This window comes from Balaenoptera musculus, chromosome 3, assembly GCF_009873245.2.
Source record: "Balaenoptera musculus isolate JJ_BM4_2016_0621 chromosome 3, mBalMus1.pri.v3, whole genome shotgun sequence".
NCBI classification, from domain to species: Eukaryota; Metazoa; Chordata; class Mammalia; order Artiodactyla; family Balaenopteridae; genus Balaenoptera; species Balaenoptera musculus.
The window spans coordinates 110,874,980-110,901,582 of NC_045787.1; the positions used below are offsets into that span (position 1 = coordinate 110,874,980).

A 26,603-nucleotide genomic window follows, 5' to 3' on the forward strand; every position below is an offset into this window, starting at 1 on the left:
ATGGAAAAGGCTGAATGTTTTCTCTCTGGTATAGGAAAAAAGGTAAGAATGCCCACTCTCACTACTTCTGTGCAACATTGTCACACATCACAGAAACACTGGAAAGAAAGAAGTAAAACTATCTTTATCTGCAGATGTTATAATTGCTTATATAGGAAATCCTAAGGAATAGACAAAAAAAAGAAGGAAGGAATGAAGGAATGAAGGAAACCTACTAGAATAAATAAATTTAATTTAGCAAGGTCTCAGAATACAGGATCACAATATAAAAACAAATTGTACCTCTGTAATACTAGCAACAACCAACTAGAAGATATTAAAAAACAATACCATCTATAATAGCATGAAAAACTAAGACACATAGGAGTAACTTTAATGAATGATGTATAAGACTGCTACAAAATATTACAGAAAAAATTTAAAGATGTAAATAAATGGAGAGTTTATACCATGCTTCTGGGTTGGAAGACTCAATATTTCTAAAATATCTATTCTCCTCAAATTGATGTATAGATTTTAACACAATCCCAGTCAAAATCCCAGCAGGCATTTTTGTAGAAATTGAAAAAAAAGGACAATCCTTTGATGTAAGGATCAACAAATATATAAATGCAATAGGCAATGGGCAGACCTATATTTACTGAACCCACCACAGGAACAACTCTTAATTTCCCTGGATGAGATTAGTTACTAAAGCTAACAGGGAGTCTGTTAGAAAGATATGTCATATATAATAATCTGAGCTGTTAATTTTAATCAACCTTTTAATGAGTTGAAAAGAGATCACAAGAAATTATCAAACTATCAAATTATCAAATTATCAAACAAAGGAAATTATGTTTCCTTTGTTTTTCATGTCTATTTAGTAAATACAAAATCAGGCAGAGTGCTTGTAAAATACCAGATAATCCCACTTTATTGTTTTTTGAAAAATATGACAATCAAGAATTTTGGTAGTATACCTCTTCTGGGTCATACATAAATAGAAAAAGTTTGTACCACATAAAAGGCACTATCAGACTGAACTAGGAAACTGGAAGAGTGCTGGCAGTTGTTGAAAGGGATAAAAAAAATTAATATTTAAACACCATATAATTTTCTGATACTTTATAAATATTATGTTATAAATATTATAACAGAACATGTTAGTCAGCTATGTAATCATGTAATAGTAATGAACTGCTTTTAGAAAAATGTCAGATATTTCATTGAGAACTCACTTCAGGAAGCCTGAGCATTCTAGGAAATAACTGACACTTAGGCTATGTGACTAGCAGAGGGCAGAGATCAGTATAAATACGGTGTGTGTCATGTGACAGGACGTGTTACCTACTCAGTAATCACAGCAAGTAAAGAAGCAGGCAGAGAGTAGACGACTTTTTAATTCCAAATCAAGATATCACATCAGCAGAATTCTTAGAAGAAAGAAAGAAGAAAACAGTGAATGGTTTGCTAGCAAAACAAAGTTGGATGATGATACCAACGAATTGCTGTCTTAACAGCTCATGTTACATTTCTATTGTACATAAAATTAAAAGGGAAGACTTGTCAATTTGTATTTTTAAGATTTAAAAGACACTACCAGAAAAAAATCTGTTCCTCTTCAAATTCTTCCCCTTACAATGGCCATCTCCACCCTAAAATTAGAAACCAAGCCAATAAGTGGGATAAGAATGTAAATACATGTTGCCAAAACCTTGCCTGTATTAATGTTAAATTATATGTAACAATATATTCTATATAAACTACTAATTGATAAATATGCTGGTCAAGCCAAAAGATTTGCTTCAATGCTTTGCTCAATTTCCATCCTTTTAAACAACCTTCATGATGTTTAAATACTGCTCCAGAACATCCAGTGTGAAACCAAACCCACGTTTCATGCTTATCAAGTGTATCTGTTTGCTCAGAAATGTTTGGTGCTCCCAGACATTGGGATCTCACTTTATTACACATTTAGAAACTTTTCCATCTATAATTATAAAGTTCTGAACCAAAGCTAAGAATGACCACTAATCAAACATGACTGAGATAACAGGTCATCAAATAAAATTATATGACTTAACATAAGCTGTAGTTTTATTAGGATGTACCAGTCAGGAAGTTTTTATAAATTAATGTTCAAATTAAGAAAACATGAATAATCTAAAGATTAATAAATTTAAAAACAAATATAGGTGAGTATACACATAACTACACAGGATTTACGATATATCTGTAGAATTCTCTAGTCAGCATTTTTGTGTATGTAATATTAATAAAAAGGATTTTTTTTTAACCATACAGTGATTCTGGGATTCCCTTAATTTTCAGCTGCTGCATTTTCTACTCTACATCTGGCAGGTTCTTCTTCCTTTCAGTTTGTGCATTTCCTGTATTCTAAAAAGTAAATAAAAACAGGACCTTAATGGAGGAAATGGTGAGTCTTTGGCTAAGGAAATACAGCCACAGATAAGTACTTATAATTTGCACCTGGGGGTTATTTTATAAGGTACAGGAAGACTATTTAGCAAAGTATTCCTTATTATCATCATGAGACAAAACTGAAGGTGGCTTTTCTATGGACTCTTCTCTCTTGCCTAACTCACTCATCAGCAGTTATTAGAATTTCTCTCTAGGTCACAGAGTCTATTCAGTTCATGTATATACTATTAACTGGGAAGTGCCTGGATGTGATTTGGTAATTCAAAAACAAATCAATGAATAGAACAAATAAGTTGCCATTCCCTATCTTAGTGTTTTAAAACATGTCATATTCTCTCATGCTCTAAATTAACAAACTACCAACTCGAAATTTAGGAAATTTTCTTAATTCTGACATTAATTTATTAAAAGCATTTGAACCAGTCTTACATGCAATTTCAGTCGCTTGTCAGAACTGCATTTTAATGATTAGTACAAATAAACTACAACCATCACTGACGACTTCTGGATATTTCTAACAACTACAACTGTTTCAACATTACTCTTAAAAAGATCGTCTTTTCAGGAGTTCTACACCATATGTACAAAAAGGGGTTTTCCTTTCCTACTTACTTTTGTATTTTTAAAATGACAGAACTGTCTTAAGAGTTCCTTTCTTCCTGCATTAAAATGTAATTTTAGTTCTGGGGGCTCTCATAGGACAGTAGGATAAACACATGTAGCACATTACTAGTCTGCCCAAACTCAAGAGCCCTAACTCACCCAATCATTCAAAAAATGTGCAAATGGTGTGCTGTTCAACATGCTGTGACCCAGGTTTAAAAGTTTAAAGCCACTTTATTACTTTTCATAACAAACTAAAAGATGGCCATTAACGCCTTTCTTGTTCTACCTAGAAAATATTTCTTTTCTGCAAAGTTGATTGTGGAGTTGTTAACAAGTTCTAGGCCAGGAATAAGGCATAAATGTCACTGTGAAAATATATCTAACAGTGTCTGATAACTCTTACCTGAATGTTGCAGAGATTGAATAGACTTAGTTAAAATACCTTCTTACATAATTTCAGATCAAAGTTTCTATCTTCTAATTTCTTCAAATTTCCTTAGGAAGTATGTACTAATTTTATCATGAATAAAAATGTAGTCAATTTTATTTAGAAAATAAGAAACTGAGATAACAAAGTTAATGACCTCACAGGTGTACAGGATCGAAGGCTGTCAATATAATTTAATTCAGTGGGTGCTCAGCATAATCCCTTTCCCTTAAAAGAGTACCTTTAAAGAGTATTCATTTAGATGTTGATGGCTTCAAGATTCCCAAATAAAATTCAAGATTATCTGATAGCTGAGAGCAAATCTTTGAAAACAGGACAGTAAGTAGAGAGCAGAGATGGGGGAGTAAATTGGACAAAAGAACAGGAAGAAAAAGGCCAAAGACAAAATACATATGTTCTTGTGGCCAGTATAATCCTATGTTTATACCATTATTCCTTTCCTCTGGCATGGTTTACCCACCACTGGGTAGTACACATGACACACATTCTATTTTCCCTGGGTACCATATATTCAATCACTCAACATTCAAATGAGAGTTCATATTTACTACCCTCAAAAAATAACCTTTAAAAAACTTTCATAATTGATTATTCTAGGAAATTTTAGTTCTGTTTCTAGAGGTCAAAGATTACACAATTATGAATTTTTATCTGACTTTCCAACGGTAATAACTAAAATTATATACTAAGTCAAGGGTTCTAAACAGCATTACTTAGTAAAAGCTATAAATAAAAAAGTCTGGGCTTCCCTGTTGGCGCAGTGGTTGAGAATCTGCCTGCCAATGCAGGGGACACGGGTTTGAGCCCTGGTCTGGGAAGATCCCACATGCCGCGGAGCAACTGGACCCGTGAGCCACAACTACTGAGCCTGCGCGTCTGGAGCCTGTGCTCCGCAACAAGAGAGGCCGTGATAGTGAGAGGCCCGCGCACCGCGATGAAGAGTGGCCCCCACTCACCGCAACTAGAGAAAGCCCTCGCACAGAAATGCAGACCCAACACAGCCAAAAATAATAAATAAATAAAAAAATTTTTTTTTAAAAAGTCTTACCTCTTGTTTTTCTTGATATTGATCTGCATTAAGTAAAGTTGGTATTTTAGATGAATCTGTTTTCTTTGATTCCCTCTTCGGCACTTTTATCTGTTTAACTTTTGCAAAAATATATACAACAATGAGAACTTGTTACTCCTACCTTGAAATTTTACTTTCCTTTTCAACAGTTTTAAATGGAAATTCTGATATCCACTAAAGTCAGTTTCTGAGTTTATTATAAAGGAACTGAACAAATCATGAGTTGTAATGGTATGATGTGCCAAATATAAATGATTTGTTATATAATTTTACTAACAGTCTACCAGTCTGTCCTCTAAATAAAGAGGACATTTATTTATAAAATTCTGAGTATAACTGTTAAGTGGATCAGATAATTCCTCTTGAGCTATGCAAGTACTATTTTCTTGCTCTTATATTATCTTTTCACAAGGTGTCACTGTTCTTCAAAGAAACATAATAATAACACTGCAAAAAAATGAGTTTCATTTTATGAGCTCAGTACTTGTTATAAATCTTAATCTACTAAATCCTTGGATGCCTGAAGCACACATATCATTCCTCCTATTATATGGGCAAGTTATCACAGAGAAACAGAGGAAACTGATTTACCCCAGGTCATATACTAAACCAAAAACACCTTCCTCAAATACTGTTCTAACATTCCAACAAAATTGAGCTAATGAAAATTTTACTTTTAAAGTTTTCTTAACCCTTTTTTAAAGTTATCTCCTTTAAGTCTTACCCATTATTTGACTATGGGGGAAAATTTTTCATCAGCTGAAAATATTTTGCATAGCAATATACTCCTTTCTACCTAAATCACATTATAACATCTAAGTTATATTACCAAAAAAGGTCTTGTAAAAGATTAAGTCTGTAGATTTCCAAAGCTATGCAACAAATATGTACCTTCCATTCCTTTCATCTCCTTTGACTGTATTGTGAAAGGCAATTCTGGGAAATGGAATTCTTTCCTGTTAGTTCTGGAAAAATTCAGCTTCCTTTTGTTTCCATTTGCCATTTGGTCACTTTGACCTGTTCGCTCATTAAACACACCCTTCTCCATTTGGCTCTAAAAAAAACAAATAAACAAGAGTTAATTTGAAGAAAGGTATGTAACTGCTTATTGAATGACAAGCCTACAAATGCCAGCCATTTGGATGGTATAAGATAGGCATAAAAATAACTATCTTTGCAAGGTTATTTTAATAAGTAAGAAGTAGAAGAGAATACCATCAAACATATAAACAGATCAAACTCCAATAAAAATTTTATAAAGTAAACTTTTTCTAGCATATTCAATATGCTGAGAATAGTCTTGATCATAAGAACCACAGTCTCAACTTTTAATTTTTGATCCTATTCATTGCATTTTGACTTTGGACAAATTGCTTCAGTTCGTTTTATTAATAACTTATTTTTCTATTTACAAAATGATGTGCTCTGGACACTGGGAAAACCCAAAGGAAAAAATTACTTGTGAACTCAGCATTCTGGAAAAACTTTTGTGTTACCTGTTTTTGCTCACTTGACAACAGATGATAGAAACTTTCCTAGGTTAATGAACACTCTTCCACAATGTAATGCGTAGTATCCCACTGTGTGGATGTACTTTAACGTACTTAACCAGTCACTTGCTCTTGGATGGATTTGTGTTGTTTTCAATGTTTTATTATTATAAATAACACTGTGCTTCAATTTTTAATTGAACTATTTTCCTATGTGAAAAATGAGGAAATGAACTACATTGATTATGTTTTCTTGTGATAAGATGTATTTATTTGGTAATTGCTCTTAATCTAAAAAGTAAGATATTAAAATCATTTCTTGGAAGTGAAAAACCAAAAAGTCTTGTGACTTTTTAAAACATATTTATTTATTTATTTGGCTGCGCCAGGTCTTCATTGCGGCATGCGGGATCTTTTTTTTTTCTTCAGTTGCAGCATGCAGGATCTAGTTCCCTAACCAGGGATCGAACCCCGGCCCCTGCACTGGGAGTGTTGAGTCTTAACCACTGGACCACCAGGGAAGTCCAGTCTTGTGACTTTTAAAGGTGAAAAGCTTACCTTCTTTTCCCAAGTCACACATTAAATACACAAATCAAGTTATAAGAAATAAAAATTGTGAAAGCACTAAGGAAATGATGACCTATTTTCACCTCAGGAAAAAAAAAAAAGGAAACTAAAAGCACGTTAAAAAAAATGTTAGAGCCCCAAACATAGAGAAAATGACAGAAGGTGGGGGGATAATGTTGAAAGAGGCCATATTTTAATGACAAGCTTCTTGCCTTACTTGAGTGGGACCTGCATCCTCATGCCTATTAGATATAACTTGTCCAATAGATTGTGAAGAAGTACGTCTCTTTTTTGCTCTTTCAGTTAACCTATTATTTAAAAAAATGAGAAGTTATTAGAACTTCCCAGAAGTGCTTCTGTTTTAGCTTCAATAATGATGTTATACCATGGTAGCCTACTATTTGAACAATAAGTGCGAAAATGCAACTGTTAGTCCTTAAGTACCAATTGCTCTAAGTAAAGAGGTGAAAACAGAGCAGAGAACAACTCACTCATGGCTAACATCAGTGGTGACAACCATGTTGTAAGGTTACTCCAGCTGGCCTACTTGGTCCCTTCTGTCTGTTCTGAACCTGGATCTCTTAACTACTGTGTTCATGAACTTCCGAGTTGTCTGACCAAGGCTAGTTTGTAACTATGGTTATTGCAACCATGGTTTAGGAGTCACCTCAAGAACGATTGGACACCTGCTGTCTATATTCTGTTGTACAGACATGTCCACTTGCCACCTCTGCAGACCACTAAGCTTCACAACTTATAGCCCAAATCAGTCTGTTAGGATTGGCTTAGGATAACTGAACTAAGCCTCCTTCCCCAACTAGAGCCATAGTAATTTCCCTAAATTTAGAATGGGCCCTGATGCCTTGCTAGGAAGACCCCTGTCATCCGTTACACTGCCGTTGATTAACCAGACTCATGGTACCAGTCTCTCAATCTGTATTAGTAGTTAAATCTAAAATCGGTCCAATATGCTGTTTTTCTCCCAAAATTTGACCTTGAAAAGCTACTTGACTACACACGATTATTTTCAACTATCTTTTCTCCATTTAGACAATTTGCTATGATACGAAAATAAAGCTTACTTTATTATTCAAAGGCACATCAATACCAAAACTGAGGTCACACTACATTTTTCTCTTCAAATGGGAAGTAATTTTTCTGAGGGTCTTTTTTTTTTAATGAGGTTTTTCCAAACAGCATTAGTGAAAAACTAAACACCTAGATAGCCAAGAAAAGTTATTTCTTCTGTAGCATTCATACGAAGCACTTAGTAATGGCCCATTATATGATTATAATTTCAATATACCTTCAAATTCAGTTTATATATAGACACTACAAAGTTGATTCTTTGAAATACCATTATATAAAAACACTGTATTACTTAGGTCCATTACCTTCTGTTTCTTTTCTGTTAAAACTCACCTTGAATTGTAGTGGGAGAGATTTGAATTAGGATTTGAAGCCATCAAATTCCTGCTAGTTAGATTGATGGGTGGCATCACCATACTACTTCCAGCATGTGGATCGTCTTTCATGCCCATAGAGTTAGGGCTGGGATTGACAGGGTTTGGTGGTTCACTGATTACAGGTTTTATATCTTGAGACATAGTATGAGCAATTTCAACTGCATCCTGTTGACAATGTCGACCTTCACACTCTATCTTTTCTGGTTCTAAGATATCTCCTTTTCCTCCTTTAACTTTAATAACTCTGACTTTGATCTCCTTGGGCTTTTTCTCTTTTTCCATTTCCTAGAATAGATACATCCAAAATCTGAGTCAGGAGAACAGTTATTTTTATCATTAGAGTACTAACTATAAAATAGTTATACTGGCTAAAAAGAAGACCAATTTTTACCTTTCCCAAAACTGAAGTACTTAGCAGTGTATTAGTATAAATTGTTTTTCTATCATCTTTCATAAATTCATTTTCTTTAGAATTCTCTTTTGGCTTTATGAATGATTTGACTTTTGCTTCTTGTAGCAATTTAGCTCTCAGTTCTGGTATGAATCTGATAAAACAAGCAATATCAAATACTTTTATTTATGTTGATAGAGTATTTTATCTTTAAAAAACTTTCTAATCAATTAATTTGCATTTGAGCTACAGCATAAATAAGTTATCAGTAATGCATGCCAAGAGATGGCACAATATTTACCTAATACAAATTGTTTCCTGGTAAAGATACATCTTTCTAAAATTTTTCCATGGTAATCTACTATTAATAAAACTTTTACAACATAGACTTATATGAATTAGATTCCTTTTTTGATGCAAAGTTTACTTCATAAAAGCATTGTTTTTAATTTTGATAAATATACTATTCTTTTCAAGGAAGACTCAGGCCACTTTGTCCCTTTTGTGGTTCTTCAAAGTAACAGGACTTAAAAGATGAACTAGTTTCTAAAATTTACTCTAGAGAAATATTTTCAGAACAAAATGTAATAGAATACATCAATATTGAAGGGAGGGGCTTCCCTGGTGGCGCAGTGGTTGAGAATCTGCCTGCAAATGCAGGGGACACGGGTTCGAGCTCTGGTCTGGGTGGATCCCACATGCCGCGGAGCAACTGGGCCCGTGGGCCACAACTACTGAGCCTGCGCATCTGGAGCCTGTGCTCCGCAACAAGAGAGGCCGCGATAGTGAGAGGCCCGCGCACCGCGATGAAGAGTGGCCCCCGCTCGCCGCAACTAGAGAAAGCCCTAGCACAGAAACGAAGACGCAGCACAGCCAAAAATAAATAAATAAATAAATTTATTTATTAAAGAAAAAAAAAATTGAAGGGAGATTGTTTTGGTTTTAGTTAGGCTTTTTTAAAGTTATTTATTTTTTAATAGAAAATCCATTCACATGGCTCAAAACTCAAAAGGTTATACCGAAAAGTCTCCTTCCCACCCCTCTCCCGGAGTTGCACAGTTTCCCTCCTTGAAGCAGCTACTGCCATCAGTTTGGGACTGAATGAATTCTACCATGAATGAATTCTTCCCTAGAATTATAGTAAAGGGTAGTGTGAGGAGATGAATAACCAGTATCATTAGTTTGGCTGAATAAGAAAATGGCACATTTCTGTTAAAACTTCCTTGCATTGCAGAAGGTCCGTGAAAAAAAGAGGCCTCTTATCCAAGTAAAAGGTCTTCCCCCAAACATTTTCTGAGGCTTCTATTATTGGAACTCAAGAACTTTCACCCCATAATAGTAAAAACCTAATATCTAAATACCCAAGAGAAATCAAATTAGTCTATGCAGAATTGATAGGAAGCAATTTTTTTATTCAATAACTGACCCTTCTTATCAATGGCACTTTTAATATATCTTCTCTTTTTTTAGATTAAAATTCCTGAAATGCCTGAAGTTCTAGTTACTCTCAAAGATTCCCTTTTCTTTGCCTTTTTCTATTTTGGTCTATCTTCAATGGAGGTCCTGGTCTTTTCTATGCCTGATCTTAACTCCATCACATTTTTAATTAATATTCATGTTTGTGACCTCATATCCAAAGGCAAACTGATTGATTTTGCAATTAATGAGAAAGTTTTCCTGTTTCTTTCAAAGCCCAAATAGAAAGTGGTGTGTTTTTTTAAAAAGCATGGCTGACTTATGAATCTACATTGTCATTATATATTTTAGATACAATGTGAGACAGAGACAGGCTTTAAGAGGCATGGTCCCTGTCTTCAAGGAACTTCCAGTTTGGTGGGGAGAATAAAACAACAGGAACTGCAACAGAGAATAAGTAAAGCAGAGAAAAAAAATCATCTGGGAAATGAATGCTAATTGTAATATATAGATCAGAGATGTTATCAGAGAGGAAAAACTGGACTATTCTGAGTCAGAGGTCTAAATGGAAACAAATCTAGAAAGTATTGATTGTTTATTTAATGTTATCTCTGGCCTATAATGAGAATTGAAAATGCATGTGAAGAGCTTAGCACACTGCCTAGGACATAGTAACTGTGTAATGAATGTTATGTACACTTTTTTTTATTATTAGAATTTTCACCATGACACCTGTAAGTCTACCATATACTTAGTCAATACAGAAACTCAGTAAGTTTTTGATAAATTGAATTCTTCTGTTGTGTAACATTAACCTACATAGCAATTTTCATGCTAGTAAAACATCCTAACATAAAACATGAAAAAGTCCACACTCACTCAAAATGCTTACTTTTCAATAAATCCATCTCTAGTAAAATACTCATGATGTAAAAGATCAGTAGATGATATCCTCTCAGCAGAATCAATTTGTAAACAAGCCTAGAAAATGAAAAAAGATTCTATGTTAAACAAACTCTTAACAGGGCTCCTAAAGGTAAATGTTAAATTTATTTCACAAATGTAGGTGTAATTAATTACCCAGAGCTAAAAGAGTTCTTGAAAAGATGGAATTAGACCTCAGGAATTTCTGACAGTGAGTTCTGACCACTTATTTCCCTAAGAAATTTGTACTTGTAAGGCATTATTACAGGTTAAATGTCCTGTGATTCTAGCCAAAACAGAAGTCGGTCTATTTCTGCTGGAATTAGCAGGAATTAATTAGCTCATTTTGATCCTCTTATCAGCCCTGTAAAGTGGAAAGTTCATGGATTATCATTTCCATTTTACAGAACTAGAAGCATGATTAGTGATTTGCCAAACTAGAATTTTAATTCATATTGTCTGATTACCAACCCAGTGCTCTTTCTATGGCATAAAACAGTTTCACAAATATCCAAGCCCCAAATCTTTCTATAACCCATTATCAGAACAGCTCTTTTCTGTTTCCCTAACTTGGGAGGACTTCAACTGAGTAGAGAACCAAAAAACCCCCACAAAACAAAAAGAGACAATGGAAGTAAGAGTTTTGTATAAGGGGCTTCCCTGGTGGCACAGTGGTTAACAGTCTGCCTGCCAATGCAGGGGATGCGGGTTCAAGCCCTGGTCCAGGAAGATCCCACGTGCTGCGGAGCAGCTGAGCCCACGTGCCACAGCTACTGAAGCTCGCGTGCCACAGCTACTGAGGCCTGTGTGCCACAGCTACTGAAGCCCGCACACCTAGACCCTGTGCTCCGCAGCAGGAGAAGCGACCACGGTGAGAGGCCCGCGCACCACAGCGAGGAGTGGCCCCCGCTCGCCGCAACTAGAGAGGGCCCGCGCACAGCAACGAAGACCCAATGCAGCCAAAAATAAATAAAATAAATAAATTTTTAAAAATTATTTTAGGGGCTTCCCTGGTGGCGCAGTGGTTGAGAGTCTGCCTGCAAATGCAGGGGACACGGGTTCGAGCCCTGGTCTGGGAAGATCCCACATGCCGCAGAGCAACTGGGCCTGTGAGCCACAACTACTGAGCCTGCGCGTCTGGAGCCTGTGCTCCGCAACAAGAGAGGCCGCGATAGTGAGAGGCCCGCGCACCGTGATGAAGAGTGGCCCCCACTCGCCGCAACTGGAGAAAGCCCTCGCACAGAAACGAAGACCCAACACAACCATAAATAAATAAATTAATTAATTAATTAATTTAAAAAAATTTATTTTAAAAAAGAGTTTTGGATAATAAGATGCACATAATGAATCTATATATAATTATAAATAGAACACATTTCTCTAATCAAAATATTAAATATAGAATTTGAATAAAATCTATTTGCCTTATAATATTCATTCTTCCTCTAAAAGAAGGCAAAACATACTAATAATAGTTAACTTTTATTTATGCTTACTATGTGCCATACAACACTCTATCTAGCCTTTTCCTATTACTTGATCCCAACAACAATCCTACAAGGTGGGTAGTATTACTATCCTCATTGTACAGATGAAAAGACTAAGGCCCAGAGAGGACAAGTAATTTGTCTAAGATCTCATAAATAGAAAAGATAGTTAAAGTCCAGAATATCCAAAGTAATTGCATACAATATTACACTTTTGTTTATTTCAAAAGGTGTATGTTTAAATTGATTCACAGAAAAAGTTGTAGAGATCTGCTATACAACAATGTGAATATAGTTAACAACATTGTACTGTACATTTTAAAATTTGGTAAGAGGATAGATTATATGTTATGTGTTTTTTACCACAATTAAAAAAAAGTTGACTCACAAAGTAAAACTGAGTTCATTATCATCTTTATGATGTGGGAATATTCAGATCCTTAAGACTGCAACTAGCTAAAAATATGTGCTTATTTTAGAACATAATAGTTATCCAACAACAAAACTTAGGAAGAAAAATGCTAAAAGGTCATAGCCTATTAGAAGCAGATAAATATTCTTTCTGTGAATAATATAATTCACAAAATTTAAATACTTGCCCTAGTTTGGAAAATGTAAAATACCATACTTTGAGAAACAGACTGGCAGTTCCCCCCGAAAATATAAATACACATCTACACAAAGACTTATAAGTGAATGTTAATAGCAATTTTATTTGTAAAAGCCAAAAAGAGGAAACAACCCAAAATAGGAGAATAGATAAAAAATTGTGATATATCCATACAATGTAATACTACTCAGCAATAAAAAGGAGCAAACTACTGATACACACAAAAACATGAACTGAATCTCTGGACTACAATGCTGAGTTAAAGAAGCCTGACATAAAAGAGTATATACTGTTTGATTCCATTTGTAGACTATTCTAGAAAATGTAAACTATAGTGACAAAGTAAATCAGTGGTTATCTGGGGATAGGAATGAAGGGAAGGATGGATTACAAAAGGACGCAAGGACATTTTGGGGAATGATGGAAATGTTAGGTATCTTGGTTGTAGTGGTGGTTTCACAGGTGTTTACATCTATCAAAACTCATCAAATTATACACCTGAAGTACATATAGTTTACCGTACAGAAATTATACCACAATAAAATTGTTTAAAAAATTTTAATCTAGGAAAAAAATACATGCTCTACACCAGGTATTAAGATGTATTTTAGGGGGCTTCCCTGGTGGCGCAGTGGTTGAGAGTCTGCCTGCCAATGCACGGGACACGGGTTCGAGCCCTGGTCTGGGAGGATCCCACATGCCGCGGAGCAACTGGGCCCGTGAGCCACAACTACTGAGCCTGCGCGTCTGGAGCCTGTGCTCCGCAACAAGAGAGGCCGCGACAGGGAGAGGCCCGCGCACCGCGATGAAGAGTGGCCCCCGTTTGCCGCAACTAGAGAAAGACCTCGCACAGCAACGAAGACCCAACACAGCCAAAAATAAAATAATAAATAAATAATAAATAAATTAAAAAAAAAAAAAAAAGATGTATTTTAGGGAATTCCCTGGTGGTCCAGTGGTTAGGACTCGGCGCTTTCGCTGCTGGGGCCTGGGGTCAATCTCTGGTTGGGGAACTAAGATTTCGCAAGCCACGTGGTGCAGCCAAAAACCAAAAAGATGTATTTAAAGTTACAGTAATCAATCAAAACTGTATCTGTACTAGAATAAAGAGAGAAATCAACAAAATAGAAACAGACCCAAGCATGTATAAGCATTTTGTCTATGATAAATGTGGCGTTCCAAATCACCAGATTATTCAAGTTGAAAAAAAGTAGTTATAAAATATACAACAAAAGACTAATATGTTTATTATTTTGCAAATCAATATAAAAAGATACTTGAAATGACAAATAGGTTAAGGATTCTTAAAATAAGAAATACAAATGACCAATTAATATTAGTAAAACGTCCAACTTTCCTGTTAACGACCTAAGTGCAATTTTAAGAAAGGTACTTTATTTCTAGTTTATTAAGTTGGCAAATATTTTTTAAATTATAATATTCTGGGACTTCCCTGGTGGTGCAGTGGTTAAGAATCCGCCTGCCAATGCAGGGGACACAGGTTCGAGCCCCGGTCCGGGAAGATCCCACATGCTGCGGAGCAACTAAGCCCGTGAGCCACAACTACTGAGCCTGCGCTCTAGAGCCCGAGAGCCACAACTACTGAGCCCATGCACCACAACTACTGAAGCCCATGCGCCTAGAGCCCGTGCTCCGCAACAAGAGAGGCCACCGCAATGAGAAGCCCACGCACAACAATGAAGAGTAGCCCCACTTGCCACAACTAGAGAAAAGCCTGCACACAGCAACGAAGACCCAATGCTGCCAAAAATAAATAAATAAAATTTAAAAATAAAAAAATTATAATATTCAATGTTAGATTGAGAATGGAGATTTATATCCAGTGCTACTTGAGTATAAATTAATGAAACCTTTCTGCAGAAAAAAATAGCAAAATATATCAAAAGTCCTAAAAAGTGTAAACCCTTTCGTCCACTAGTCACACTTCTAGGAATTTATCCCAAGCAAACAATACAAGTTCATAAAGACATATAAAAGATGTTCACTGTAGCAACTTTACCAATAGTGAGAGAAAAAACCTGAAAACAAATGTCCAAATTGCAAGATAAGTTAAATAAACTATAGTACAGTCATACAATGAAACACTATGTAAGCCCTAAAATTATGATGTAGCTCCATATTTACTGACATGCTAGTATGCTTAAAATATACTGCTAAGTGAAAATAAACAGGTTACATAGCAGTGTGTAAAGTATGATACCTTTTAAAAAGCATAAACTTCTATGCATGTAGTTGGTTGGGAAAAGCCCAGAAGTATATAAACCAAAATGTTAATAGTAATTGTTCCTGGATTGTGGGGCTGGGAAAATCTTAACTTCTCCTCACTGTTTATCAAGTATTCCTATTTTTCTTATGATCATTATGTATTCCTTGTATGATCAAAACTATGACATGAAAAAAGAAAGAAATTAAAGTGAAATGTAGTAAACAAGTCTTATCCTTTAATAAACTCTAGTTCTTTCCAAGTACCAAAGAAAACAACCTTCTTCCTTTGATAATAGTCTTTAGATGTTACATGTCATATGTTTAGTTTTATCTAAATAACAGCAACAACAGTTAACATTAACAACATTTGTTGACAGCTTATTCAAGCCTCTGTGCTGAGAATATTTCTACCATTACCTCATTTAATCCTCCAGCTCCAGAAAATAAATATTGTTAATGTTGTTTTATAGCCCAGTAAACTGAGGCACAGAGATTGACTTGCTCAAGTTTACAGAGCTAATTAGTGACAGAGCTGGGTTTTAAACAAAGTTCATGTGAATCCAGAGCCCCTTCTTATAAACACCACACTATACTTGCTTTGAAATTTAGGTAACCACTTTTTTTAAGGGCTGTACATTGGAAACAAGATACCTTAGTTGACCCTGGGAAAGGAAATTGGCTGGAAAGAGAAAATAGAAGCAAGTAACTCTCACATTTTGAATTTTGTACTAAGTATGCTGGTATATTTATTATGTAGTTCAAAATAAAATTTAAATTTTAAACTAACTTAAAAGTGCTATATAATGTTTTTGCTTCCTCCGATTCAACCTGAATTTTGGTACTGGTGTATCCTCAAACAACATTAAAACTGCAGCTGCGAATGCCTTGTGCATACCTTAGAATACCACTGTACAAGGAACAAATCCCTTGGGTAGATTGCTAGGAAGACTGGCTGTTAAGAGGTGTTGATAAACATGGTAAGTCCTTAAAATTTTCCAGTTTATCCCTAATTATCAATAAAATTGGGATAAACAAAAAATAATAGACAGGATTACCCCAGGGGCCTTTCATTTCTAACAGTCTGTGACTTTTAATTTCTCTGAACTTAAGACATAAAGACAGAGGAATATAGTAACTTTTAACAGATAACATTACTTCATGAATCCTTTTGGAATTTCATTAAAGTAATATCCTAAAACTGTATTATAATTTATGCAAATTTCCCAGAATAAGTCCTTAATCTCTTAACATACATGAACAATATCTGCCAACAATCCATTTAGCTTTGGGTATTTTTTTCTTGCATTTTTGGGGTGTTGAACTTGAGGAAGGACCACCCCAGCAAAAATGGGATTCTTGGAAAAGATATTCTGCAAGTGAGGTGTCAAATTGCCTGAAAAGAGAAAAAATATATACATAAGAAAACAGGGAAATTATTCTATAATCAAAATAATAAATTGTTATGTAGTCTGCATTAAATTACTAAAAAGGGAGAGTAACAGTTAAGTTCTTTTAATTTTTTAAAGTTGAACAAGGAACTATCTGAATACAGCATAAAAAAATGTGAGTTTCCCCAGTAATCTATTGATAGTACACAGGCAGTAGAAAATATAAAACCACATGTGCAAAAAAAAACAAAAAAAAAAACAAAAAAAACAAAAAAAACAAAAAAAAAACCACATGTGCATATTCTTTTCCCAAAATACAAGACATATTATATAATGCCATCAGAAAAGGCACTCAAACTTTTACGTATTTCTATAAGGGTATATAAATGGTTTAACTAGCAAGTGTTCATCAGCAAAGCCTTACTCAAAACAGCTAAAATACTAAAATTATATAGAAATAGGAATCCTGCAAAGAAGAAACAAGGCTATAGAGTAGTAGTAGAATGGAAAGAACTATAAAAAGGAGTGGAGAGAGCTAAGTTCTAGCACTAGTTCTGCTATAACTAATTCTGTGACCTTGGGCAAATCTTCCTTTTCTGTGCCTTGGTTTCCTCATTTGTAAAATAACAAAACTGATCCCACCATCTCTAGAGGTCCTTCTAACATTAATCTCATAACCAGAACTTTAAAGATGACAGAAAAAAGTATGATGTTTTAAGGCTCTGAACTGTATCTTTAATCAATATTTACCCAGATTCACAGTTTTTATAGTTGTTCACAGTACCTTTCTCACGATCCTGTAATTACATGTTTATGTATAGCTTCCTCACCACAAAAAAGGCTCCTCAAGCTCCTCATTCAGAGGTATATATATATAAAATCCTTGAAACTCCATGAGCAATGCTAACCATGAAAATGTTTTGGTAGTCAAAGCAGATCAGCTCTCTGCTTATCTACTGTGGTTTAAAAAAAAGTTTTCTCGGTAAATAATTGGTTTTCTATTTCCAAGCACTTTTATTTATTTATTATAAATTTATTTATTTATTTATTTATTTATTTTTGTCCGTGTTGGGTCTTCATTGCTGTACGTGGGCTTTCTCTAGTTGTGGCGAGTCGGGGCTACTCTTTGTTGCGGTGGACAGGCTTCTCATTGCGGTGGCTTCTCTTGTTGTGGAGCACGGGCCCTAGGTGTGTGGGCTTCAGTAGTTGTGGCGCCGGGGCTCAGTAGTTGTGGCTTGTGGGCTCTAGAGCGCAGGCTCAGTAGTTGTGGTGCACGGGCTTAGTTGCTCCATGGCATGTGGGATCGTCCCAGATGAGGGCTCGAACCCGTGTCCCCTGCATTGGCAGGTGGATTCTTAACCACTGTGCCAACAGGGAAGTCCTCCAAACACTTTTAAAAAGCGTCAAAATCAACTCTATTACTTAAAAAGTCCTCTTTGAAAGAAGCAAATATTTGTAGAAGCCAAAATTTTAAAACAACTTTCAGACAAACTGAAGTAGGTTTCTATTTTACTATTTTTCTTAGTATCAACCATCAAAACATGGCATAGCTATTTGCATCCCGGCAAAGAAAAATATTATTTGCAAAAACAGAGGAGAGGGACTTCCCTGGTGGTGCAGTGGTTAAGAATCCGCCTGCCAATGCAGGGGACATGGGTTCAATCCCTGGTCCAGGAAGATCCCACACACCACGGAGCAACTAAGCCAGTGCACCACAACTACTGAGCCCGTGCTCTAGAGCCCGTGTGCCACAACTACTGAAGCCCATGCATCTAGAGCCCATGCTCCACAACAAGAGAAGCTACCGCAATGAGAAGCTCGAGCACCACCATGAAGAGCAGCCCCCACTCGCCACAACTAGAGAAAGCCTGCGTGCAGCAACAAAGACCCAACGCAGCCAAAAATAAATAAATAAATAAATTTATATTAAGAAAAAAAAAGACGGAGAATTTTCTACCTTTTTTATCAGCCCAAAGCATCCATCTACTCCCATCTATCAAAAAAATACGCTTCCCTGTTCTTATAAAGAAAACACTAAATTTGAAAATCAAGCAGAATTGATCTGGAAACACTTATTTGAGGCATTTAATGGCATATTTCAGTAATACCTACCTACTTTTAAAACAATTTTATGAAGTAAATCCAAATCAGAGCTGCTAGGAAGATAGGGATTTCCAGTGGCCATCTCAATAATCATACAGCCCAAAGCCCAGATATCCACAGGTCTGAAACAGACAAGAATAAATCACTTTTCATGGAAAAATATATAAAACATCTTTTCTGAAAAAACTTTTTTTTTTTTTTTTGGCTGCACTGTGGGGCTTGCGGGATCTTAGTTCCCCATCCAGGGATTGAACCCATGCCCCCTGTAGTGGAAGTGCAGAGTCTTAACCACTGGATCACCAGGGAATTCCCTAAAAAAGAACTTTTAAAATAAAGTTAAGGCTAAAGAAAACAGAATGGTTAAGTGGTATCATTTATCAATTTTCACTACAATATCATATAGCAACTTTAGGATATATATTAAATATTATCATGTTTTATTAGTAACTTAAATAGTTTATATTTAAATTGCATGAGAAGCCATGTAGCAGTCCAAAATAATTAATAATTCTAAAATTGTTTGAAATACTTATATAAGGGCATTATGATAAATGGTTTATGACATAGAATAGCTGAATACTAAAATCATCTTGTACTTAGAAAGTAAAAATTAAAAATCTTAAATATTTTACCACTTACTTTCATTTATTTATCTTAATGAATTGTGAGTCATCCATAATTCAAGCTTTTTTCCCCACATAATCAGTTTTTTTTTTTTTTTAATTTTATTTATTTATTTATGGCTGTGTTAGGTCTTCGTTTCTATGCGAGGGCTTTCTCCAGTTGCAGCAAGCGGGTCCACTCTTCATCGCGGTGCGCGGGCCTCTCACTATCGCGGCCTCTCTTGTTGCGGAGCACAGGCTCCAGACGCACAGGCTCAGTAATTGTGGCTCACAGGCCTAGTTGCTCTGCGGCATGTGGGATCTTCCCAGACCAGGGCTCGAACCCGTGTCTCCTACATTGGCAGGCAGATTCTCAACCACTGTGCCACCAGGGAAGCCCAGCAGGCGGATTCTTAACCACTGCGCCACCAGGGAAGCCCCAGTTTTTTAAATAGATAAAAAGATGCCCAAACTCACATTCAGAAGAAATTATAAATAAACACTATAATGAGATCTATTTTTCACTGATCCAACTGACAAAAATTATAAAATTTGATAACTGCTATGTTGGTGAGGCTATGGAAAATGAATACTCACATGTACTGCTCTGGGAGTATAAATTTAAACAACTTCTTTGGAAGAAAATTGGCAAAAGCTACTAAAATTTTAAATGTACATATTTTTGACTAAACACCTTTATTCTTAAGAACTTATCCAAAGATCTACTCACACATGTGCACAAAGATAAATTATAAGAGAATTTCACTGCAGCACTGTTTGTAGTAGAAAGATTGGGAACAACCTAGACATCCATCAATACGGGAATAGCTATGTAAGTTTTTGTACAACCACACAATGAAATATTACTCAGTTGTTAAAAAGAATAAGGTAGGTCTATCTGCATGTGTTAATATAAAGTGATCTCTGAGATAAACTCTCAAGTGAAAAAAGCTAGATTCATTAAAGAAATCAGAGGAGATGTAAACGTAATAAATGGAGAGACATTCTATGTTCATGGATAGGAAAACTCAATATTGTCAAGATGTCAGTTCTTCCCAACTTGATCTATAGATTCAACGCAATCCCAATCAAAATCCAATTTGGAGGGGACTTCCTTGGTGGCGCAGTGGTTAAGAATCCGCCTGCCAATGCAGAGGACATGGGTTCGAGTCCTGGTCCGGGAAGATCCCACATGCCGTGGAGCAACTAAGCCCATGCACCACAACTACTGAGCCTGCGCTCTACAGCACGCAAACCACAACTACTGAAGCCTGCGTGCCTGGAGCCCGTGCTCCACAACAAGAGAAGCCACCGCAATAAGAAGCCCACGCACCACAACAAAGAGTAGCCCCCGCTCGCCGCAACTAGAGAAAGCCTGCGTGCAGCAATGAAGACCCAACGCAGCCAAAAATAAATAAATACATTTATTTTTAAAAATCCAATTTGAATATCAATAAATTGATTCTAAAGTTTATATGGAAAGGCAATAGAACCAGAAAAGCCAACATGATGTTGAAAAAGAACAAAGTCAGAAGAAAGACACTATCTGACTTCAAAACGTACTATAAAGCTACAGTATGTGAGACAGTGTGATATTGGTGAAAAAATAGACAAAAAGATCAAGAGAACAGTATAGAGTGCCCAGAAATAGACTCACAGAAATATGCTCAACTGATCTTTGACAAAGGAGCAAAGGCAATTCAGGAAAGAAAGTCCTTCTAATAAGTGATACTGGAACAACTAGAAATCCATATGCAAGAAGAAATGAACCTAGACATAGAGCTTATGCTTTTCACAAAAATTAACTCAAAATGGATCATAGACCTAAATGTAATATGCAAAACTATAAACTTCTAGACAATAATATAGGAGAAAATCTAGATGACCCTGGGTTTGGTGATGAGGTTTTAGATACAATACTAAAAGCATAATCCACAAAAGAAAAAATGGCTAAGAAGTACATCATTAAAATTTTAAACTTTTGCTCTGTGAAAGACACTGTTAAGAAACTGAAAAGAGAAGCCACAGAGTTGGAGAAAATATTTTCAAAACCCATAACTGATAAATGAACTGCATCCAAAATATACAACTCAAATAAAACTCAATAATAAGAAAACAATCAGGGACTTCCCTGGTGGCACAGTGAATAAGACTCCGCACTCCCAATGCAGGGGGCCCGGGTTCGATCCCTGGTCAGGGAACTAGATCCCACATGCATGAACTGCATCCAAAATATACAACTCAAATAAAACTCAATAATAAGAAAACAATCAGGGACTTCCCTGGTGGCACAGTGAATAAGACTCCGCACTCCCAATGCAGGGGGCCCGGGTTCGATCCCTGGTCAGGGAACTAGATCCCACATGCATGCCGCAATTAAGAGTTTGCATGGCACAGCTAAGGAGCCCACGTGCTGCAATTAAGGAGCTGCTGAGCCACAACTAAGGAGCTGGTGAGCTGCAACTAAGGAGCCTACTTGCTGCAACTAAGACCCTGTGCAACCAAATAAATAAAGAAAAAAGAAAACAATCAAATTAAAAATTGGGCAAAATATCTGAACAGACACCTCACCAAAGAAGATATACACATGGCAAATAAGCATATGAAAAGATGTTCAACATCATATGTCATCAGGGAACTGTAAATTAAAACAATAATTAGACAGATACCACCAAACACCTATTAGAATGGCTAAAATCTAAAACACTGACAATACCAAATGCTGGTAAGGACGTGGAGCAACAGAACTCTCATTCATTGCTGTTGGGAATGCAAAATGATACAGCCACTTTGGAAGACAGTTTGACAGCTTCTAACAAAGCCAAACATAGTCTTACCATACAATCCAGCAAAAACTGCACTCCTTGGTATTTAGCCAAATGAGTTGAAAAACTTATGTCCACAAAAAACCTGCAGATGAATGCTCATAGCAGCTTTATCCATAAGTGCCAAAACTTGAAAGCAGGTAAGATATCTTTCATCAGGTGAATGGATAAACAAACTGTCAGACATACATATGATGGAATATTAAGTGATTACAAAGAAATGAGCTATCAAGCCATAAAAAACATGAAGGAACCTTAAATACACATTGCTAAGTGAAAGAAGCCATCTGAAAAGGTTGCATAATGTATGACTCCAATTATACAACAGTCCGGAAAAGGCAAGTGTATAGAGAGATTTAAAAGATCAGTGGTTGACAGGGGTTCAGGGAAAAGGAGGGAAAGATAAAATAGTAGAGCACAGAGGATTTTTTGGGCTGTGAAACTATTCTGTATGATACCATAATGGTAGATACATGACATTATACATTTGTCAAGACCCACAGGAAACACAACACAAAGACTGAATATTAATATAAACTATGGACTTTAATTAATGATAATGTATAAATATTGGTTTATCAACTCTAACAAATGTACCAAACTAATGTTAGATGTTAATAATAGGGAAACTGTGCTGTGCGGGTGGGGGTAGAGGGGATATAGGGAAACCCTGTACTTTCTGTTCACTTTTTCTATACACCTAAAACTGCTCTAAAAAAGTGAAGTATATTAATTTAAAAAATTAAAAGAGAGAAAAAAAACAAGATTCTACACAATATATATAGTATGTTCCTATTTCTGTTTAAAAGGAAGGAGATGTGTGTCTGTTTGTGTGTCTGTGTGTCTGTGTGTATTGCTAGATAATGATTTTAAGGAACAAATGACTTAACTGTGGTGTATACAATTTGTTAAGTCCACATTACAACAAAAACTGGATAATAGGAACTTAAAAGCTTGCTTACTTCACAAGTTTTAAGAACTTACAGCAGAAACTAACACAACATTGTAAAGCAGTTATACTCCAATAAGAAAAAAAGAAAAGAAAAAAAAGAACTTAATAGAAATTTATAAGTTTTAGTGAGAAACAGTAAAATTAAAACCAACTTATTGCCTTCAAAGTTTTAAGTAAAGTATTTTTAGGCACTCTCCCTACAGTATGAAATTCCTACTCACCTCCTCCACTTCTAACAGAGGCACTAAAAACACTCCTACACAAATAAGTTCACTTTTTCCCAGCTTGTTCTGAACTTTCACAGTTCAGTTTGGTAAGGTAAGGCATTATCTGCAGAATTGTAAAGAATTATCTAGGCAGGTCTCTCAAAGAGCAATAGGAGACAAAATACATATAATTGATTGTCATTGCAGTGCTAATCTTAATGGGCTCCCCCATTATCTGAAGTATGAGTAAGTCCTAGGATAACATGCAGGAATAAGAGGAGGATTAAAAAGAATCACATGGGGGAAGAACTTGGAGATCTGCTGACCTACTCTCCAGTGAGACTGCTGAAAATTATGAAAAAAAAACCCACAATAATTAAAACCACTAGAAATAGTCCTAAGGGCAAACAGTGGGGGAAGGACTTGGAGATCTGCTGACCTACTCTCCAGTGAAACTGGTGAAAATTATGAAAAAACCCCCACAATAATTAAAACCTCTAGAAATAGTCCTAAGGGCAAACAGCAAATGAAGAAATACCTATTCAAGAAAATCTATGAAGGGACTTCCCTGGTGGCACAGTGGTTAAGACTCCAAGCTCCCAATGCAGGGGGCCCAGGTTCAATCCCTGGTCAGGGAACTAGATCCCACATGCATGCTGCAACTAAGAGTTCACATGCCCAACTAAGGAGCTGGCAAGCCGCAACTAAGGAACCCAAGTGCCGCAACTAAAACCTGGCGCAACCTAATTAATTAATTATTTAAAAAAAGAGAAAATCTATGAAAATTTGTTTAAAAAGATGACTATGTGGTATTTGAATCAAGACCACTCTCTCCCTCCTCCACTCTAGCTCAGTAAGGCAAAGACACTTCCCTACACAGTTCCAGCCAAGAACTTCAGGCTTCCTTTTTCCCTAGCTCCCAGTCAGAAGGCTTTATTCCCAAGAGGAAAACTTCAGTATTTCTCATATTTTCCCCAGTTACCTGTTCCTGAGGCTAAGTCCTGGGTGAGTGTGGAGAAAAACTTCAAAACAGCAAGAGAAAAATAATTCATCACTTACAGAGGAATCGCCTTAAGATTAACAGTTGACTTCCCAATAAAAACAATCTAGGCCAGGGACTTCCCTGGTGGTCCACTGGGTAAGACTCCACACTCCCAGTGCAGGGGGCCTGGGTTCAATCCCTGGCGGGGAACTAGACCCTGCATGCATGCTGCAACTAAGAGTTTATATGATGTAACCAAGGGTCCACATGCCGCAACTAAGGAGATCCCTCATGCTGCAACTAAGACCCAGCACAGCCAAAATAGATAAATAAAAATAAATAATAAATAAACATTAAAAAAAAAATTTAGGCCAGAAGGCAGTGGTACAACATATTCAAACTGCTCGAAGAAAAAATTATTAACTAAAAATCCTATATCCAGCAAAGTTATCTTTTAAAAATGAAGGTGAAATAAAGACTTCCCCAGATAAACAAAAACTAAGAGAATTTGTTACCAGCATGCCTGCATAACAGGAAATACTAAAGGAAGTTCTTCAGGCTAAAAACAAGTGACCCCAGACAGTAATTCAAGTCCACACAAAAAACAATGAGCCCAGGTAAAGGTACTTATGTTATTATAAAAGACTGTACATTACTTAACCATAAAAAAGAATGAAATTTTGCCATTTGCGACAACATGGATGGACCTAGATGGTATTATGCTAAGTGAAATAGTTCAGACAGAGAAAGACAAATACTGTATGATATCGCTTATATGTGGATTTTAAAAAACAAGACAAATGAACAAACATAGCAAAACAGAAACAGAATTATATAGAGAGAGAACAAACATGTGGTTGCCAGAGGGGAAGTGGGTGGGGGAAGAGAGAACTAGGTGAGGGGGATTAAAAGGTACAAACTTCCAGTTACAAAATAAATGCGCCAAAGGGATGAAACGCACAGTATGGTGAACATAGTCAGTAACTATGTAATATTTTTGTATGATACATATCATAACTAAACTTATCATGGTGATTATCTGAAATGTATAGAAATATCAAGTCACATAGGGTTATAGGTCAATTACATTGGGTTGGCCAAAAAGTTCGTTCGGGTTTTTCTATAAGATATTATGGAAAAACCCGAACGAACTTTTTCGCCAATCCAATACTTTAAAAACAAACAAACTCATAGAAAACGAGATTAGATTTGTGGTTACAACAGAGGCAGGGGTATGTGGGGGGAGGGGAAAATGGATGAAGGTAGTCAAAAGGTATAAACTTCCAGATATAAGATAAATAAGTACAAGGGATAATGATAAATATAATTAACACTGTTGTATGTTACATATGAAAGTTGTAAGAGAGTAAATCTTAAGAATTCTCATCACACAGAAAAATTATTTTCTATTTCCTTAATTTTGTATCTATGTGAGATGATAGATGTTTACTAAACTTACTGTGATAATCATTTCAAGATGTATGTAAGTCAAATCATTATGCTGTATACCTTAAACTTATATAGTGCTGTACGTCGATTACATCTCAATAAAACCGGAAGAAAAAAATTCCTATTTTTCTCTTTTATTCTCTTGATTTATTTTAAAAGCAATTGTATAAAATACTATGCATATAGTATATTGTTGGGCCTATAACATATAGAAATGTAATATATGTGTAACATTATTTGCCAATAACAGCAAAAAGGAGGTATGAGAGAGCAAAACTGTTTTGGCTAAGGAAATTACTATAGATTATAAAGTAATAATTACAACAAGGTATTTTTGGGTTTGTAACATTAATAAATTATTATACACAGCAAAAATACCACAAAAAGACAGAAAAGGGAATAAAGCTATATAGGAGTAAGTTTTCTATGTATATATCACTGGAATTAAGCTAATATAAATCTGAAGCTGATTATGATAATTTAAGGTGTACATAATAAACACTAGAGCCACCACTAAACAAATCCCCAAAAACTCTAGCAAAAAAAATCATTAAAGAAATTGAATTGAGGGACTTCCCTGGCGGTCCAGTGGGTAAGACTCCACGCTTCCAATGCAGGGGACACAGGTTCGAACCCTGGTCAGGGAACTAAGATTCCCACATGCCGCACAGCGTGGCCAAGAAAAAAAAAAAAGAAAAAAAGAAATTGAACTGATACATTACAAGATATTCACTTAATGAAAAAGGAAAGCAGTAAAATAAGAACAGAGGAACAAAAAAGACATGAGACATAAATAAAGAAATAAAGCAGGTGTATGGACTTCCCTGGTGGCACAGTGGTTAAGAATCCGCCTGCCACCCGCTCGTGTCTTGCACATTATTAAAGACGTTAATGACAAAAAAAAAAAAAAAAAAGAATCCGCCTGCCAATGCAGGGGACACGGGTTCGAGCCTTCGTCTGGGAACATCCCAC

At 35.8% G+C, this 26,603-nt stretch overlaps 1 protein-coding gene across 8 annotated transcripts in view; it reads right to left on the reverse strand.

Moving 5' to 3' along the window:
- Positions 1 to 915: 915 nt before the first annotated feature.
- The window catches only part of CDKL3 (cyclin dependent kinase like 3), a 51,230-nt gene continuing 25,542 nt past the window's right edge, over positions 916 to 26,603 (reverse strand). For 5 of the 8 annotated variants that reach the window (XM_036845937.1, XM_036845936.1, XM_036845935.1 and 2 more), the window contains exons 5-13: positions 18,625 to 18,737; positions 16,378 to 16,517; positions 10,770 to 10,858; positions 8,462 to 8,615; positions 8,027 to 8,355; positions 6,822 to 6,912; positions 5,439 to 5,601; positions 4,527 to 4,624; positions 916 to 1,637 (exon numbers count right to left, since the gene is read on the reverse strand). In XM_036845937.1, coding sequence (XP_036701832.1) covers positions 1,569 to 1,637; positions 4,527 to 4,624; positions 5,439 to 5,601; positions 6,822 to 6,912; positions 8,027 to 8,355; positions 8,462 to 8,615; positions 10,770 to 10,858; positions 16,378 to 16,517; positions 18,625 to 18,737 — 1,246 coding nt within the window. In that variant the 3' untranslated portion in view covers positions 916 to 1,568. The other 3 variants (XM_036845938.1, XM_036845939.1, XR_005019211.1) reach the window with 3 other exon arrangements.